Raw genomic sequence first — 15209 nt, 5'->3', positions numbered from 1 at the left:
TAGAAATCTTTTGTAACATTATAAATGTCACTTGATCAATTTAATGCATCCTTGCCAAACTAAATCTTACTGACTTGAGACTTTTGAACAGTAGTCTAGATTCTGAGGCTAACTAAATAAAACTAATTATGCTATGGTGAACAGGTCAAAGCAGTTATTATCTAAAGGTGTATACCAAGATTGTTATGCTGTATTGATCAATCAGTTTTATAATTAGTGTTTTTGAGCGTTCTAGAACCAGAAAATGACATGCAGAACATGGAGGAGAGCTTTCATAGACCCTCTAACTCTTATTTGTTGGCAAAAGCAACATAAACATTACATAAGCTGTGTTGCCTCCTCTCACTGACATTGGCTCGAGGGAATGCTCATCCATCATCAAAAAAACATATCTAGCCTTACTGGGCTGCAACATGCTCTGTGTGGATCCATCCAAATTTGTTATTTTTAGCACAGAGTTCTCTCAAATGAAGTCAAAAGTGAGAGATCAATTTGCATGCATCTTTTTGAGCAATGTAATATATAGACTAACATGGGGATGTTTGATGTGAAACAGAGGTATATTTTAATGACATTACACAATACATGTGCTATTATGAATGGAGAGTGTTATGTGAGCCTACAGGCACTAATAGAGATGGCAGGACATCAGTACATAAGCACAGATGGTCACACATTTGGGTTTCATGATGAGTCCAGTCACCTCAACATGAGCGTGAAAGAAACCAAGCCTGTTACCACATGTCCAACCTGACTCTTTCTTTTTCTGCCTGTTTCACTGAGAGTAGACTTAAGAAGAATACTTGTCATTTAGCCTTTGTCTGCAAAACTGATCTTTAGCACTTGACGAAACATAATATCTAAAGTCCCTGGGGAGGTTTTAAAAAATAATTCTAAAACAATTACTGTAAAGTTCAATGCAATATTTTCATTCAAACAGGGCTTAACACAAGTTAGGTTCAGTCGATAGCACTTACAGCGTAATGTTGATTTTATGGATTCAAATAATAGGTTTTAACAGAAGAATTTAAGCTGCATTGCTGTTATGGAACTTTGGCCTGAATTGTCTCTCTATTGCCATTTGTGGTTGAAACATAAAATTGCATGTCACTTGTGGAGTAGTTATTTAACATCAGCACCATGAATCTCTACCATGATCACTGCATCAGCGGACATAGACAGTAAGAAACATTTTTAACAAAGCATATATCAGAAAAATGCAATCTGAGCAATTAACTATCACATCTTGTTTTAATTGGCAAGAGTTCTGTCACTTTCCCATTTTGACTCTTTGCAGTTTGAGTTTGATTCCCAAAGGGTCAACCAAGGTCTTCATTCAGAAATGTCCATGATAAAAGCTTGCTAGCTGACTAGTTTGAACAGCATTTATCGTAGAAACAACCGGACCTTCTTCTGTGTTTACAAACATGACATAAACATGCAAAAGCAAATGAAATAGCCATGGAATTTCCCCACAAAATCCAACTCGACATCTCATTAATAGTATTACTGTAGTGAATCAGAATAAGGCACTAAAATGAGTGTGATATTTATGTCCTTGCTCAATAATGGAATTTTGTTTATCTTCTGTAGTGCAACTTTCATGTAAGTGTTTTAGAAAATAAGGGTAACACTTTACAATACATTTCCATTTGTTAACATTAGTTAACTATATTAGTCAACATACACTAACAATGGACAATACTTAGTTAATGATTGATTTCAACATTTACTAATACATTATTAAAATGTAAATTTGTATCTATTAATGTTAGTTAATGGACCTGAGCTAACTTGTACTAACAATGAACAGTTGTAGTTTTATTAAATAATGTTAACAAAGATTAATAAATACAGTAACAATTGTATTGCTCATTGTTAGTTAATGTTAGTTATTGCATTCAATATAGTTAACAAATGGAACCTTATTGTAAAGTGTAATTTTAAAGTATATTAAAATAGAAACCATTATTTTATATTTTGCTAGATTACTGTTTTATTTCTGTATTTTTTTATCAAATAAATGCAGGCTTGATGAGCATAAGAGAAAAAAAAAATTGTGTGTGCTAATCAACATTATGCCACACATGTTGTCAATTATTAAACCCGCAGTATTCCTTATAAGCAAAAAAAAAAACCCCCGGCTAAAACCTGAACTGAGTCCCCACACACTCAATCAGCTTTGAGCTGCATTTGGGACAAAGGTTTTGGGGGAAGGGGTTGATGTTTCTGACAGAGGCTCTAACGCTTTTGGGGTAGCTGTTGACCCTCCTGAGCTCCTGATCTCACTCTAAACACTGCTGGAGCCCTGTGGGCTTAATGTGTTTACTTGCATTTCCTACACCTACCTCATACTCCTCCCCCAGGCAGCCAACAGTCTTCCGCCCAGCCAACACGGTGCCCTCCCCGGCTTCATCAGCATGCGTGAAAACCAGCAGCCCTCAACACAAGACCATTGGTGAGGGTGTAAATGGATTCAAATAGAGGAATGACAATGGAGATATGGTGTGAAGAGACCGCCTCTGAAACACCAATCCAAGTGAGACAGACAGAAATTGAGTGATAGACATTTGAGAGGTTGTTCTGGACATAGAAAAATCTGTTTATTTGGCTATTTTTTGTTTTTAACAATAACCACCTCCTGTAAATGCTAGTCAACAGGTTTATACTTTCATATACGCCGATATTTTAAGTCACAGTTATTTTAGGTGGTGACACAACTAGGACATGTCTCATGCAGTCTATTTTCGTAGTCACCGAAGAACTTTCACAGAAAGCCTACGCATCCAGTCGTATTAGTGAAATAAAGTGACACGCATCAGCTATTAAAACCGACAAAAAAAAACTACAACGAGTCTTTTATATTATATTTCAAAGGTGTCTTTCTTAAATGATTGTTATAAACGATTGCATTTCTTTTGTCTTCACGAAGCTATTTTTGCTTTGTGGGTCACTCTGCCTCTTGAAAATCTAGTAGTTCCATGAGTCAGCTCTGTTCTCTTTCTCTTGTGCTCTTTCTCTCTCTCATGACCAAGGTATCTCCATGGCTACAGGATCCTCAGAGGTTCAGGTTGCAGAATTGGGTGGGTGTTAGCTGTAGCCATGGTAAATTAGCCTGAGAAGACGCATTGAAAATGCAGAAGAACACAGAGAAGTGAAAATAAATTTGCTTGATTCAGATTCTTTTAACAGCTCCTCTTAACGCTGTTGCTGTTTTAATGAACGTGACAGAAATGTAAAGTCCCCAATGGAAGGAAAAGAGGCAAAAAGTGTCTTAGCAAAGTCACTTAGCTACATTTTTAACCGCTCTGTTTAGATACTTACAATTACATTTTTGCATTTAGCAGATGCTTTTATCAGAAGCAACTTACAATAGTGGAACATAAGTGTCAAAGAGCCAACAATATTCATAGTATACAATGCAAGATTTATTAGAAAGCTAGATTAAGAAACAAGAGCAGAGAAGAAATGCAGAGAATGAAAAAAGGACTTTTGTGTGTGTAAGTGCACTGTGTGACGAGAGGGGCGGGGCCAAGAGCCTTGGGAACGGAGCGAGGCCGGTGGAGTAAATGCTAATGCACGACACCTGCGCCACTCACCCCTCTCGTCACACACTGGTTTAAGATTGTACTGGTTTATAGATACTCATTAGTTTTATAGATTTTGATTAATTTCTAGTCTCTCAGTCATTCTCAGTGTTTTTTCATAAAGTAGCCTAACCCTGCATTTCACATATTTACAATTTAGAATTACTTGAATCATTAGGATTACATTTTTTTTTTTTGTGTATATGTTATGTCTCGTAAATGTCATTATTTTTACTGTCAAGCATTTGTGTTGCATTTATTTGATTAAGTGCTTTCATATCCCTTTACACACATTCACATAACCACGCTCGTCCATCATCAATCACAGAGAGATTTTCAAAATTACAGCTTTGAATGAAAGAGAATTGTTCCCTTCAATTACAGGGAGCACTAGGCAATCACAGGTTTGATGTATCCTGTATGGTATGACACACTAGGGACTGTGAAATGAATTTAGCTCTCCCCGAAGAAGACAACAAACACTGTGACTCACACCCAGCACAACAGCAGATCAAGGCTCTGTAACATATTAACAGTTCATTAATAACATACTGCTTTTCCGATCTCAGACAAAAAGTTCAACCTCGGCATGAGTCAGAGATGAACGTTCATGAATAGAATGCTTATGACTCAACAGAAATGTGAAGTTGCTTTGGCTACAGCGTGCAGAAGAAGCAGATACGTTCGGTACTGCAGCATGGTGCCATTTGAATTGAATTTAGAGCATATTGTTATATAATAGAGGCGTTTGAGAGCTATATTTAGAGTGGGCTCGCAGCGAGTCGCATGGAACGCCGATAAAAGCTGTGGCAACCTGTTTAATTTCAGGTTATGAGGAGCACTCTCACAGTTTAATGAAGTTGTTTAGCATTAGGGATATCAGCCCTCAAGCAGTTTATGGATTGGTTTTTCTATATTTAAAAAAACAAAATAGTCAATGATTTTGCTGGTGTCTGGGATATTGTTAAAGTTGTGATGTAATGGAAGTAGCAACATATCTTTTCTTCTGTATTGTGAAGTACATCATGGTGAAACAAAAAATGTAGGCTATAGAGACTTGGTTCCATCCATCAGTTATTGACTGCATGATCTGAATGTGAAATTGCAGTTGATTGTAAGAAAGGGTGGAGTGGCGTTTAAATGAACTAAATGACTGGAGAAGTCCAGCTACATCACCAGAAAGAAGTCCGTCATTTCACCGAAAGGTCAAATTATGATATTTTAACACAATTTCATGGGCATTTGTAACTAGTGAGTTGGTGGCTAATCTATATGAATTTGTACAATTTCATCTCTATGTTTTCTTATGATTTGTGTACATCCCAGCAACAGTCATGTTTAGGAGTGGACCTTCATGCTTGAATGTTTTCGAATGTGTGAATTGTTTACAATAATATCAATAGCTTGCATTTAGAAAAAAAAGATGAAGGGTGAATTTTCATTTCATGCTGACTTTAAGAACTACAGCTGAGAGCCAAGGCTTTCATGACATTTTGTCCTGATTTGTTTCTTGCAGGAGATGATGTAAATGGGATTTTTGAATTATTTCCTTGATAAAGCTTGTCATTCTGTTCATGTGTTATTGTTACAGCCTAATGAAGTTGCATAGACACATCACTAAATGAGTATGTACTTGCTTGGATTCCCTCTTACTGCTGTTTAAAAGTCTAGGCTCCTTTTCTCTTTGAGGAGGCCTGCATGTGTGTGTGTGTGTGTGTGTGTGTGTGTGTGTGTGTGTGTGTGTGTGTGATTGAGAGAGAGAAAGAGTGAGTAAGAGAGAGAGCGAGAGGGCTGAAAGATGACTCACCTATTTACAGTGGGGTGTAACATTCATGTTGCCATCAACACAACAGGAGTGCACACCATTTTTCATTCTCGCACAAATATTTTGTCTAATAAACAATATTAATGATTGTTAAACTAATTATACCCTATAATACAACTACAAGAAAAAATAACTGAACCTTTTGGATTTATATGTTAGCTCATACTAAACTCCAGATAGCTTTTGAAGAAGCCAGCCTGCACTGTGAATGTTTTATTGTTAAAAAAAAAAAAAGACAAGAAAACCTATGATTCTTTGTTTGAGCAGTTTGTCTGTTTTTGGGAATTTTCCAGAAATCTGGGTTTAAAGACCGCACATGTAACTGATTTTTCCATTTCATGCACTGAAGATAAGCATAAACAATTTATGAACATTTTGGTTATAAATACTTTATTTTTGGCCAGCTATCCGGTGTGTTGTGATTGGCCGAATACCTCAAGCGTGTGACAATCAAGCGTTGCATCGCGCCGCGTAAACATAAAACCATGTCTGCATTTGTGATCGGAGAAATGACAAACAACAAGCGCTACTCTACATTGCTCAAAACTCGCGTTTTAATCATCAGTGGCAAATTCTTTAAAAATGAAAACGTACTTACAGACTGTGAGTCAGAACAGCCGGCATTGTAGTCTACTCTACCAGGATCAGGGCGTTTTAGGAGGGCGTGGACCAGTCTTAACTTTTATAAAGAATATCTCTTTGGATTTGAGATTTTAGTCTTTGCAGCTTTAGAGATCTTATCTATTCACGAACAGCTTGTAACTCCAAACAGAAAGGAAAACTTGAAATTGCATCATATGACCTTAAACAGAAACCTCTTATAAACCTCTCCATGCTGCATCACACAACTCTGAAAGTGTTTATTCTTCTATGGCCTTCAACAAATTAAGCAATACATAGCTATGCATTTGTGATCATGCATTTGTGATCAGACATTTGTGATTGTGGCCTAATGGTTAAAAAGTCAGACTTATAACCCAAAGGTCACATGTTTGAGACTTAGTACTGGCAGAGATTGTAAATGGTGGGAGTGAATGACCAGTGCTCTCTTCCACCTTCAATACCACGACTTTATGAATGGAACGACTGAGGTTTTTTCGGGGTCGCGCGCACGGAGTATCCAATTTCACTTCATTGAGAAAAACAAGCGTAGAGGAAAAGGGGGAGGGAGGGATTGAACTTCTTGAACTCCTTCTTATACCTGTTAACTCGCTGTTGTAATGCTATAATCTCGATTTACTTATTTAATAGCTATAGTTTCCGCTGGCAGCCTTTATTATCGCCAATAAAATCTTTAAAAGCACAAACTCTTCATTTTCAGCGTGAAATGTGCAGACGCACGTTCCTCTTGTTTTATAAAGGTCTGATAAGCTTCAGGAAGCAATAATGTTAAGCGATGGATGTTTAATTAGTTCTTGGTCCAGAGAGGTTAGGCGGTGTTTTCTTGGCCTCGCAGCTGTAATACGATTTTATGGCCTGCAACACTTGCGTCAGGGAAAATAAACACACGTGTGTGATGAAGCGTGATGAATAGCTTAAGTTTCGTTATTTTATTCCAGTCTTTCCACTGTTTAAATCTGAACCTTATTTGTTTTAAGAGATGAAGCTGCTTATTTATTTATTTTCTATATTATTATTATTTCTTTATTTAGACTCTGAGTATGGAGGCTTGGGTAGTCTCATGGGCAACAGATGGCTCTGTATGGTTATGTAAGGACCCCCATCTGTACCGTGAGCCTTAAATGGTTTGTGTGTGAGAGAGAAGGAGAGGGTGAGCGAGTGTAAGTGTCCTGCACTAAAGCAGCACACTTCATCTGAGCTGAGAGTGAGTGTTACACAAACAAACAGGCTAGCTGAAGTTTTCACAGATCAAAGGGACAGTTGGTCCTGGACTGTCAGGACCCGGGGACATTCACTAACAGCTGCATCAGATCCTGACAGAGTGTGTGTCTTTCTCTAAATGCCACTTTTCTCATCTCTTCCTCAGACAGGCCACAATATCACCCCCCTTTATCCCTGTTTATTCCCGTTTTCCCTGCTGCTGCAGCCACATATGCCGCAGTGAGAAGCAAGTGACATGGATGGGTTTTACGATCAGCAGGTCCCTTTAATTGTGCCCCCCAGAGTAAGTCTCTGCTTCAACTTGTCATGCCTCATTTTCTTCTTTTCTTCACTTTTGTGACTGTTGTTCGCTTTCAAATGTTTTACTACAGCATATCCATCCAAACTGGATGGCTGTGAACATTGATCACTTGTTCAAACTTTCATTATTTGATCTTGGTCTCCTTTTTTTTATTTATTTTTTTTTTATACAGAAGTCTCACATGCAGGAACCGTCTTGCAGACCATTCAATGACAGAAAAAGGAAGTTTGTTGACACTGAGTTGGCACAGGATACAGAGGGTAAACAAATGAATATGCAATCAATCCGTCTAGATCCCTCTAAAGCACATAATTTAACTCGGGGCCCAAACAAATCAGGCTGTTTATTCACAAATCAATCTTTGTGTCCCACAGAGCTCTTTCAAGATCTGAGCCAGCTACAAGAGATTTGGATAGCAGAAGGTACGACAACAGTCCAAAGCTCTAGAATAGTCATGGTTATGGAATACATTTCATAACTACTGTTAAAACACAACTTGGTTGTTAATGCATCATCCCGTTGTTGATCTCTGGGGCCCCATTCAAATGGGACAAGACATTACGGGATATATAAATATATACATTATTTATATTCACTTGAAATATTTGTTATTTATATTCACTTTAAACTTTTTAATTTATTTGTATAAATAATTCAATCATTTTGTTTCCCCTCTCCATGTGCAGCCCAGGTACCTGATGACGAACAGTTTGTTCCAGATTTCCAGTCGGTTAACTGTGAGTGCTCTTTGAATATTCATGCAGAATAGCCTATAGAGCTTGCCTTTATTAATTATAGAAACTGACTTTGAATTTGAGCAGCAATCCTGGCACCTTCCTCCTTGAAACCAAGAAAATCAATTAAATGAATCTCAAAACTCCTCATTCCAAAAGTTTCTGTGCCAAACCCGATTCCTAGGGATTTCTATAAAGTGTGTGTGTGTGCACATGTGAGGCCCAGTCTGCCGCTGCGGTGCTGTAACTCACGGCAGCCTCCAGCTTGGTGACATTTTAATGGGGCTGGATCCTCGGTGCACACACACTCTGGTTATTATGTGCTGGTGAACAGTGCTTTGGCTGTTTCCCTTGTTAGTTTTTCTTCCCATTTGGCTCTGAATAAGTCTGATTGTGTGCATTTTCTATGGTGTCAATGGTGTTTATTGTAGAAGGTGAATGCACATGGATGTGTTTGCATAGAAATTGTGTGTGAGAGGGTATGTGTGTGTTTGTCTGGCACAATTCCCCTTATCTGGCATCGTGCCTGTAGCTCTCACAGGCCCCTCTTTCACCACAGCTGGGGAGTGGGGCCCTTTTTCCATAGGAATCACAGGATAGTCTGTGAGTTCTAACTTGCAGCCTTTAAAACTGAGTAGTTCTAGTAGTCCAGTACTACATATTCCTCAAACACCTGACACCAGATGACGCTAGGCTATACTACCGATCAAAAGTTTGAAACAATTACGATTTTTTAAATGTTTTTGAAAGAAGTCTTTAATGCTCCCCGAAGCTGCATTTTATTTTTATTTTTTTAATTTAGTAAAATATTAAATATTGCAATTTAAAATAACTGTTTTCTATTTAATATATTTTTTTTAAATGTAATTTATAAATTTTTTATTGATACATTTTTGTAATTTAAAGTGTGATGACAAAGATGAATTTTTAACAGCCATTACTGCAATGTGTCACATGATCCTTCAGAAATCATTCTAATAAGCTGATTTGGTGCTCAAGAAACATTTATCAATGTTGAAAACACAAAAATATTAAGCGGCAAAAACTGACTCTAAATTCAATGACAGAAATAAATCACATTTTAAAAGATTAAAGTAGAAAACAGTTCTTTTCTCAAATTGTAATATTTCAAAAATATTACTGTTTTTATTGTATTTTTATCAAATAAATGAATCACTAGTGAGCATAATTATTTCAAACTTTTGACCAGTAGTGTAGGTTCCAAGTTAAAGAACTATTTTTGTTGGGTATTTGTGAGACTTTGAAATGTAAAAATTTTTTTTTTCACTCTAGTGATGTTCCATGGACTCCCTCAAACTAAAGTAAAGCGGGAACCAAGCCCAAGCCGAGAGTTTTCCCCGTGTGGACAAGAGCAGCGACTGTCTCCATATGGAGAAAAGTGCCTATATAGCTACAGGTACCTATATATTTCCTTATCCTTTCCCTATCTTTCCCTTCTCCCTATTTCTCTCACTCCATCTCACTGAATCATATTTATTTCTATTTTGTCATTCAATTTTAGTGCCTTCGACAGGAAGCCATTTACTTTTAACAAGCCACTCACTCCTCCTTCTACACCGGCATCACCCTTTGGCTCCTCCACCAGCGCAGCAACACACCCTGTGCAAAAAAGAGTGATGCCACCAGTCCAAACTCCGACACAAGGACCGCCACTATTGTCTGGTCCCAACCACAGCTCCACACCACCACATCAGAGAGCACAGACTCCACTCCACAGTCAGAGTCCACCTTTTGCTGTGCCCTGCTCTCCTATCAATCACCCAGATGCCTCCTACAGCACAGACCACAGGTATGAATATATGGCAGCATGCTTAGAAAAAATAGCTTTGTACTCTTAGGATGTTTTTATTTCCGGCTCTTCATAATCACTTTTTGGGTCACGGTGATCATTTTCTAACCTCATTTCTATCTTTACCTCTTGCTTAAGCCGCTCGTGCCTGTTGAAAGTGCCTGTAATCAGCTGAGGTTGAGCCTTTCATTGGGTATTATCTTGTTAAAGATGCCACACTGACCTGGAAAGCAGTTCTATATTTATTCCATTCAAGTCTTCGACTAATGGAAAAAAGAGCTTTAACACCAGACTTATCCCTTTGATGTGAAACTCATCATGATCTCAGTTGCCCAAGGTGTTGTGAATAATGCCTTCTCACATAATTTCTCATATTTTGCCTTGCTTTTTCATTAGGTTCCATCGGCAGCTTTCCGAGCCCTGTCTCCCATTCCCTCAGTCCGATGGCCGCTGTCAGACACCTTACCCCCCGCAGGCCCGTGGTCATTTTCCCCGACACAGCCGCCCCCCATATCAGCGCCAGATGTCAGAGCCGTTGGTGCCAATGCCTCCCCAGGGATTCAAAAAGGAAATGGTGGATCCCTGTTACAATGAACAGGGTGTGCAAAATATGGGACCTCCCCGTGCACCGTTGTTCCACCAAATGTCAATCAAACAGGAGCCCAGAGACTTCGGCTTTGACTCAGGTAGGTGTACATCTCTCAGAGAGCTGCTATAAAATAAGTACTGTTGGCTGTAAGACTATCATAATGGTGAAATTTCACAGGCAAAAGGCCAGTAGTGTAGCGACATATAGAGCACAGCTCACACTGTCACTTTCTGTTGGTCAACATGACGAATTCGTGCAACCAATCATTTGCACTCAAGTGAAATGCCAGTGCAAATTCCTATTGAAGTGACTCTTATTGAGTGCGAAAATTCAACAGACAACAGTATACGTGACCGTACCATTAGTGAGACAACGAAAATCTGATAAACATAAAATTTCTGACTTATTTTTTACTCCCAAACTTTGTATTGTATAGTTTTTTTTAATTACTTTTAATGTGATTTTATAATAAAAAAATTCTGATGAGCTTGAACTCCAAAACTTTAGTTTATATTATATTGTATTCTTTCATTTATTATTTTAATCTAACTTTATCAATTTCTCAATTGTCTTGCAGAAGTACAGAACTGCCAGTCATCTTTTGGCAAATCAGCAAACTTCTATGGTGCCAACAGTGAGGGTAAGACTTTTGTCAGTTTAGTTTCATCTACTACTTCCTTGAGGTGCAGATGATTTATTTAGAAACAGCTTTTGATTAGTCTTATGTCCATATTAAATCCATGTTTTTTTCCCCCCTGGCTGCCAATTGCAGGTTTTGGGTATGATGGAGAATCCCACATGTATTATGACGATGCATGTGTAGTGCCAGACCGCCTGGAGGGAAAGCTAAAGCAGGAGGGTGGAGTTTTCCGGGAGGGTCCTCCGTATCAACGAAGGGGGTCTCTGCAACTCTGGCAGTTCCTGGTCACTCTGCTGGACGACCCATCCAACAGCCACTTCATTGCTTGGACTGGCCGTGGGCTGGAGTTTAAACTCATTGAACCAGAGGAGGTCAGTGTGTTATGAAAGCAAATGGCTTTATAGCCCATTTATTTAGCCAACAAGCAGAATTAACGCACCCATTTTCAAAAGGTTGCTCGTCGTTGGGGCATCCAGAAGAACAGGCCTGCAATGAATTATGACAAACTGAGCCGCTCGCTGCGCTACTACTATGAGAAGGGCATCATGCAGAAGGTAAAGGCACGTTCCCGTTCCAATGTCATTTTTCTTCTTTCAATCCCTTAATTAATAGATTGCAGTTCCCTCATTAACCGTAGTTAGTCAAATACGCCCCATCAAAACATATCTTATCTCAAGTACGTTTTTCTAAGACATGTCTCTTTCTCTTGCTCATACGCAGGTTGCTGGAGAGCGATACGTGTATAAGTTTGTGTGTGATCCCGATGCGCTCTTCTCCATGGCATTCCCTGATAACCAGAGGCCCAGTCTGAAAGCAGACCCCGATGGGCTGCAGGTTCCCGAGGACGACACTGTTCCGCTCTCACATTTTGATGAGACTAACGGTGTCCCGTATCCAGGAGATGTCAGGGACCAGTGCTTAGTGGGACCGTCCTTTCCTGAAAATTATGCTTTCTGAACTGCTTCACCACCAATGAGTGGACCAGAAAAACTCTAAAATGAATCCTCGCACTCAAGTGCAGCTCATGTCAAATTGTAATCGCTCCAATGAGGAATCTGTAGCGCCTGCTGACAAGTCTCTAGACTTTCTTGCCACACTTTTATTGTTTGTTTGTTACTACACAGATTCCATGATGGATTTTTTTATTTTTATTTACAAACAAAAAACTTAAAGGGACACAACAGTATTTTTCAGTATAACCTTTGATTTTATATATATATATATATATATAAATAAATAAGTGTATATTTTAAAATATGGCTTTTGTGCACTGCTTTTGTGTATCGGGCCTGGTGTCTTTTTTCAATGCTCTGCTTTAGTGAGATTTGTAACAACTTCTGACAATTCATAATCATGCACCTCAGGCTGTGTTGTCATTATCAGAGTGTATATAGCTTTGATTATAATCAAAGCTGGCCAAGTAAAATGCTTTATAACTGTTCAGAAATAGTCAATTCAATTGCTTTTGTAATGTGATTTTTATGGATATGGGGCGAATGGGCAAAAAGAGGGTAGGGGAATTGAAAAGTGAAATCTATGTATATTATGAGTATATTTTTGCAAAAGCTGAATTGAAGTGCATTGTATAAGCTGTACAACAGACTTTTATCACTTCTAATCTGTTCTTTTTGTACAGTGGTGTGTGTGAAATTGCAAACCAGCTCTTGATATAGGGGAAAATCACGACTGAAATGCCTGATTCAGGATCAGTCATGCTTGCGCGACCTTTAACTGTTTACCAAAGGATTATAGCAAGGCTGTCTGATCTCTGCTCGGCAGTAAACAAGCATGGCAAGAAGCTCTTTCCACCTTCATGGTCAACCTTATTTGTCTGTACTGGGTACAATAGATCCCTAGTTCTGTTTCACTGTGGATAAAACTCTTGTCTCATTGTCTTTTGAAGACAGTCTTTTCAAGTACAGTTTTGGTGTACAATTACAGATCTGTATTTTCTAAACTATAAGGTACAGGATAAATAAACGTCCATAAACGGATATAGTGGCTACTGTTTTTTTTTTTTGTTTTTTTTTGGTGTGTGTGTTTCATTTAATAACTTAACTTGGACCAGATAAGAAGAGGTGTAAGAGGTATTTGGGGTAAATAAACGAGATAAAACAAGATAAAAAGATTGGATGGCCTAGATGGAGGGTCAGTCAATTTTCAGCAAATTTAGATTTTTGGTTAATTATTCCTTTAATTTATTGTGTTCTAAACAACTTGAACTTCTAGTAGTGTGTGATCTTCAATCCTTTAGTGTACAATCCCCAGTTTTTTCTGTAACCATTTACAATTTCGACAAATGTATGATGGTCTAGTGTAGTCTGTTTCAGCCTTTACATTCTGACTATACATTCCATGTGGAACATTGAGGAATCTCATTTACGTGTGCCTGTTATCTTTCAAAACTGTAACCCAGCAAAGCCTGTGTAACGAGGCGATGCAAAGTAACGGGGTATTGCATAACCGAGTGCCGCTCATTCTCTTTCTTCTCTGCTGTCTTCTTTAGCAGGGTTAGTCTTAATCCTGCTGGTGACCTTGTTTCGTGGAGCCAGCGAACTGAAGAGTTATTAAAATGTCATATAGTCTGATCATCATAAAGGAACTATATAGGGACTGAGTGTCATATTTACTGTTATATAACAGTTCCAGTTCTCAAATTTGATTGGCCAAGTGGAGTTCCAAAAATGGCTATATGTAGTATAACAGCACTGGGATGTTTCACTGTTTGTATCACTCAGTTTGTATGTGTTCATGGAGTTCCAGGGTGTGAACGGTGCTGAGTGGCAGACAAACCAGGACTGAAAATTACTAAAGCAAGCAAATTTTTGCCTAAAATGTAAAATACTTTCTATCAATTACTTGTCTATATAACTGTTGTACAAGAGCAATATCGCACCCACAACTGTGTTTAATATCAGATGTGATTATCTGTGAAAAGAGCTGCAGCCCTGCAGATATTCAGTACCATCACACTCCTGTTCATGTGATATTGCTTACATAAATTTACAGTTTTAACAGTGTGTTGGTGTGCACTGAACATAAGACTTCTAAAATGAATACAAATTATGTGTCATGTTTCATTATTTCATTTAAATGTAGTTCTTAAAAATAAAGGGAGCAACAGCATATGCTATAAAAGAACCATTTTGGGCTCACCAAAGAAGCCTTTTGTTTTTAAGTGAGTTATGACGTAAAAAACTTTCATACACCCTAAAAACACCCTGAATGGAAGGAAACGGCTCAAAACTTACACCTCCAAAGATTCTTGTGGCTGCCTGGGTTGAGTAAACGAGCTGCTGACTACTTTTAGTGTAATAGCGCCGACCGGTGGTTTTCAACGTAAATGACAGGTTGATGTTATATAAGCACGTACGTCACCGAATACAGAATTTCACGTCAGAGGGGAATAACTCTACAATGCAATTTTGAAATCAGTAAGATTCCACTTAGACTAAGTCATTTTTTTTTACAGGCAGGTGCTTGTCTCTTGGCTGCTTATCTACAAACATATACATTTTTTTTCTCCAAACAAATGTATAATTTAAAATAACAGGTATATAACCTAACGTTTAAACATAAAACTTTGTTTTTTTCAAAAATGGGTTGATAACCGTGTTGTATTTGTTAAACAGCTACTGTCAGACTTTCAAAATCCTTCATCACTTGAATTAAGATTTAATTATAAAGCATAGCTTCCACAAAATAAGACGTTATCACCTCTTTTTAGTTTGAGATCGTTCTGTGGTTGAATACAGATTTAAAAATCATTATAATAAACAGTTTAATAGTGTTTTTGAAATCAAATTTTCGCAAAGCTATGACAGGAGACATTGGCATCTAACAATGCCTTGGGGGAAAAAAACAACAAAAAACTATCTTAA

At 38.1% G+C, this 15209-nt stretch overlaps 1 protein-coding gene across 3 annotated transcripts; it reads left to right on the top strand.

Moving 5' to 3' along the window:
- Positions 1–6616: 6616 nt before the first annotated feature.
- LOC107660103 (ETS translocation variant 5-like) lies at positions 6617–12907 on the top strand. 3 transcript variants are annotated; one of them, XM_016449330.1, is made up of 12 exons: positions 6617–6773; positions 7400–7537; positions 7728–7815; positions 7930–7977; positions 8242–8292; positions 9583–9706; positions 9812–10099; positions 10496–10785; positions 11266–11328; positions 11461–11699; positions 11781–11888; positions 12049–12907. In XM_016449330.1, the coding sequence occupies exons 2-12, from the start codon at positions 7490–7492 to the stop codon at positions 12283–12285; spliced, it is 1584 nt and encodes a 527-aa protein (XP_016304816.1). In that variant the 5' UTR covers positions 6617–6773; positions 7400–7489; the 3' UTR covers positions 12286–12907. The 3 variants fall into 3 exon arrangements, with proteins under 3 accessions (XP_016304816.1, XP_016304817.1, XP_016304818.1); XM_016449331.1 differs by lacking the exon at positions 6617–6773 and adding an exon at positions 7059–7237; XM_016449332.1 differs by lacking the exon at positions 6617–6773 and having other exon boundaries at positions 7060–7537; positions 11781–11882.
- Positions 12908–15209: the final 2302 nt, after the last annotated feature.

Source organism: Sinocyclocheilus anshuiensis, unplaced genomic scaffold (genome assembly GCF_001515605.1).
Source record: "Sinocyclocheilus anshuiensis isolate Anshui unplaced genomic scaffold, SAMN03320099.WGS_v1.1 scaffold55, whole genome shotgun sequence".
NCBI lineage: Eukaryota > Metazoa > Chordata > Actinopteri > Cypriniformes > Cyprinidae > Sinocyclocheilus > Sinocyclocheilus anshuiensis.
This window is presented reverse-complemented; position numbering and strand designations above follow the sequence as displayed.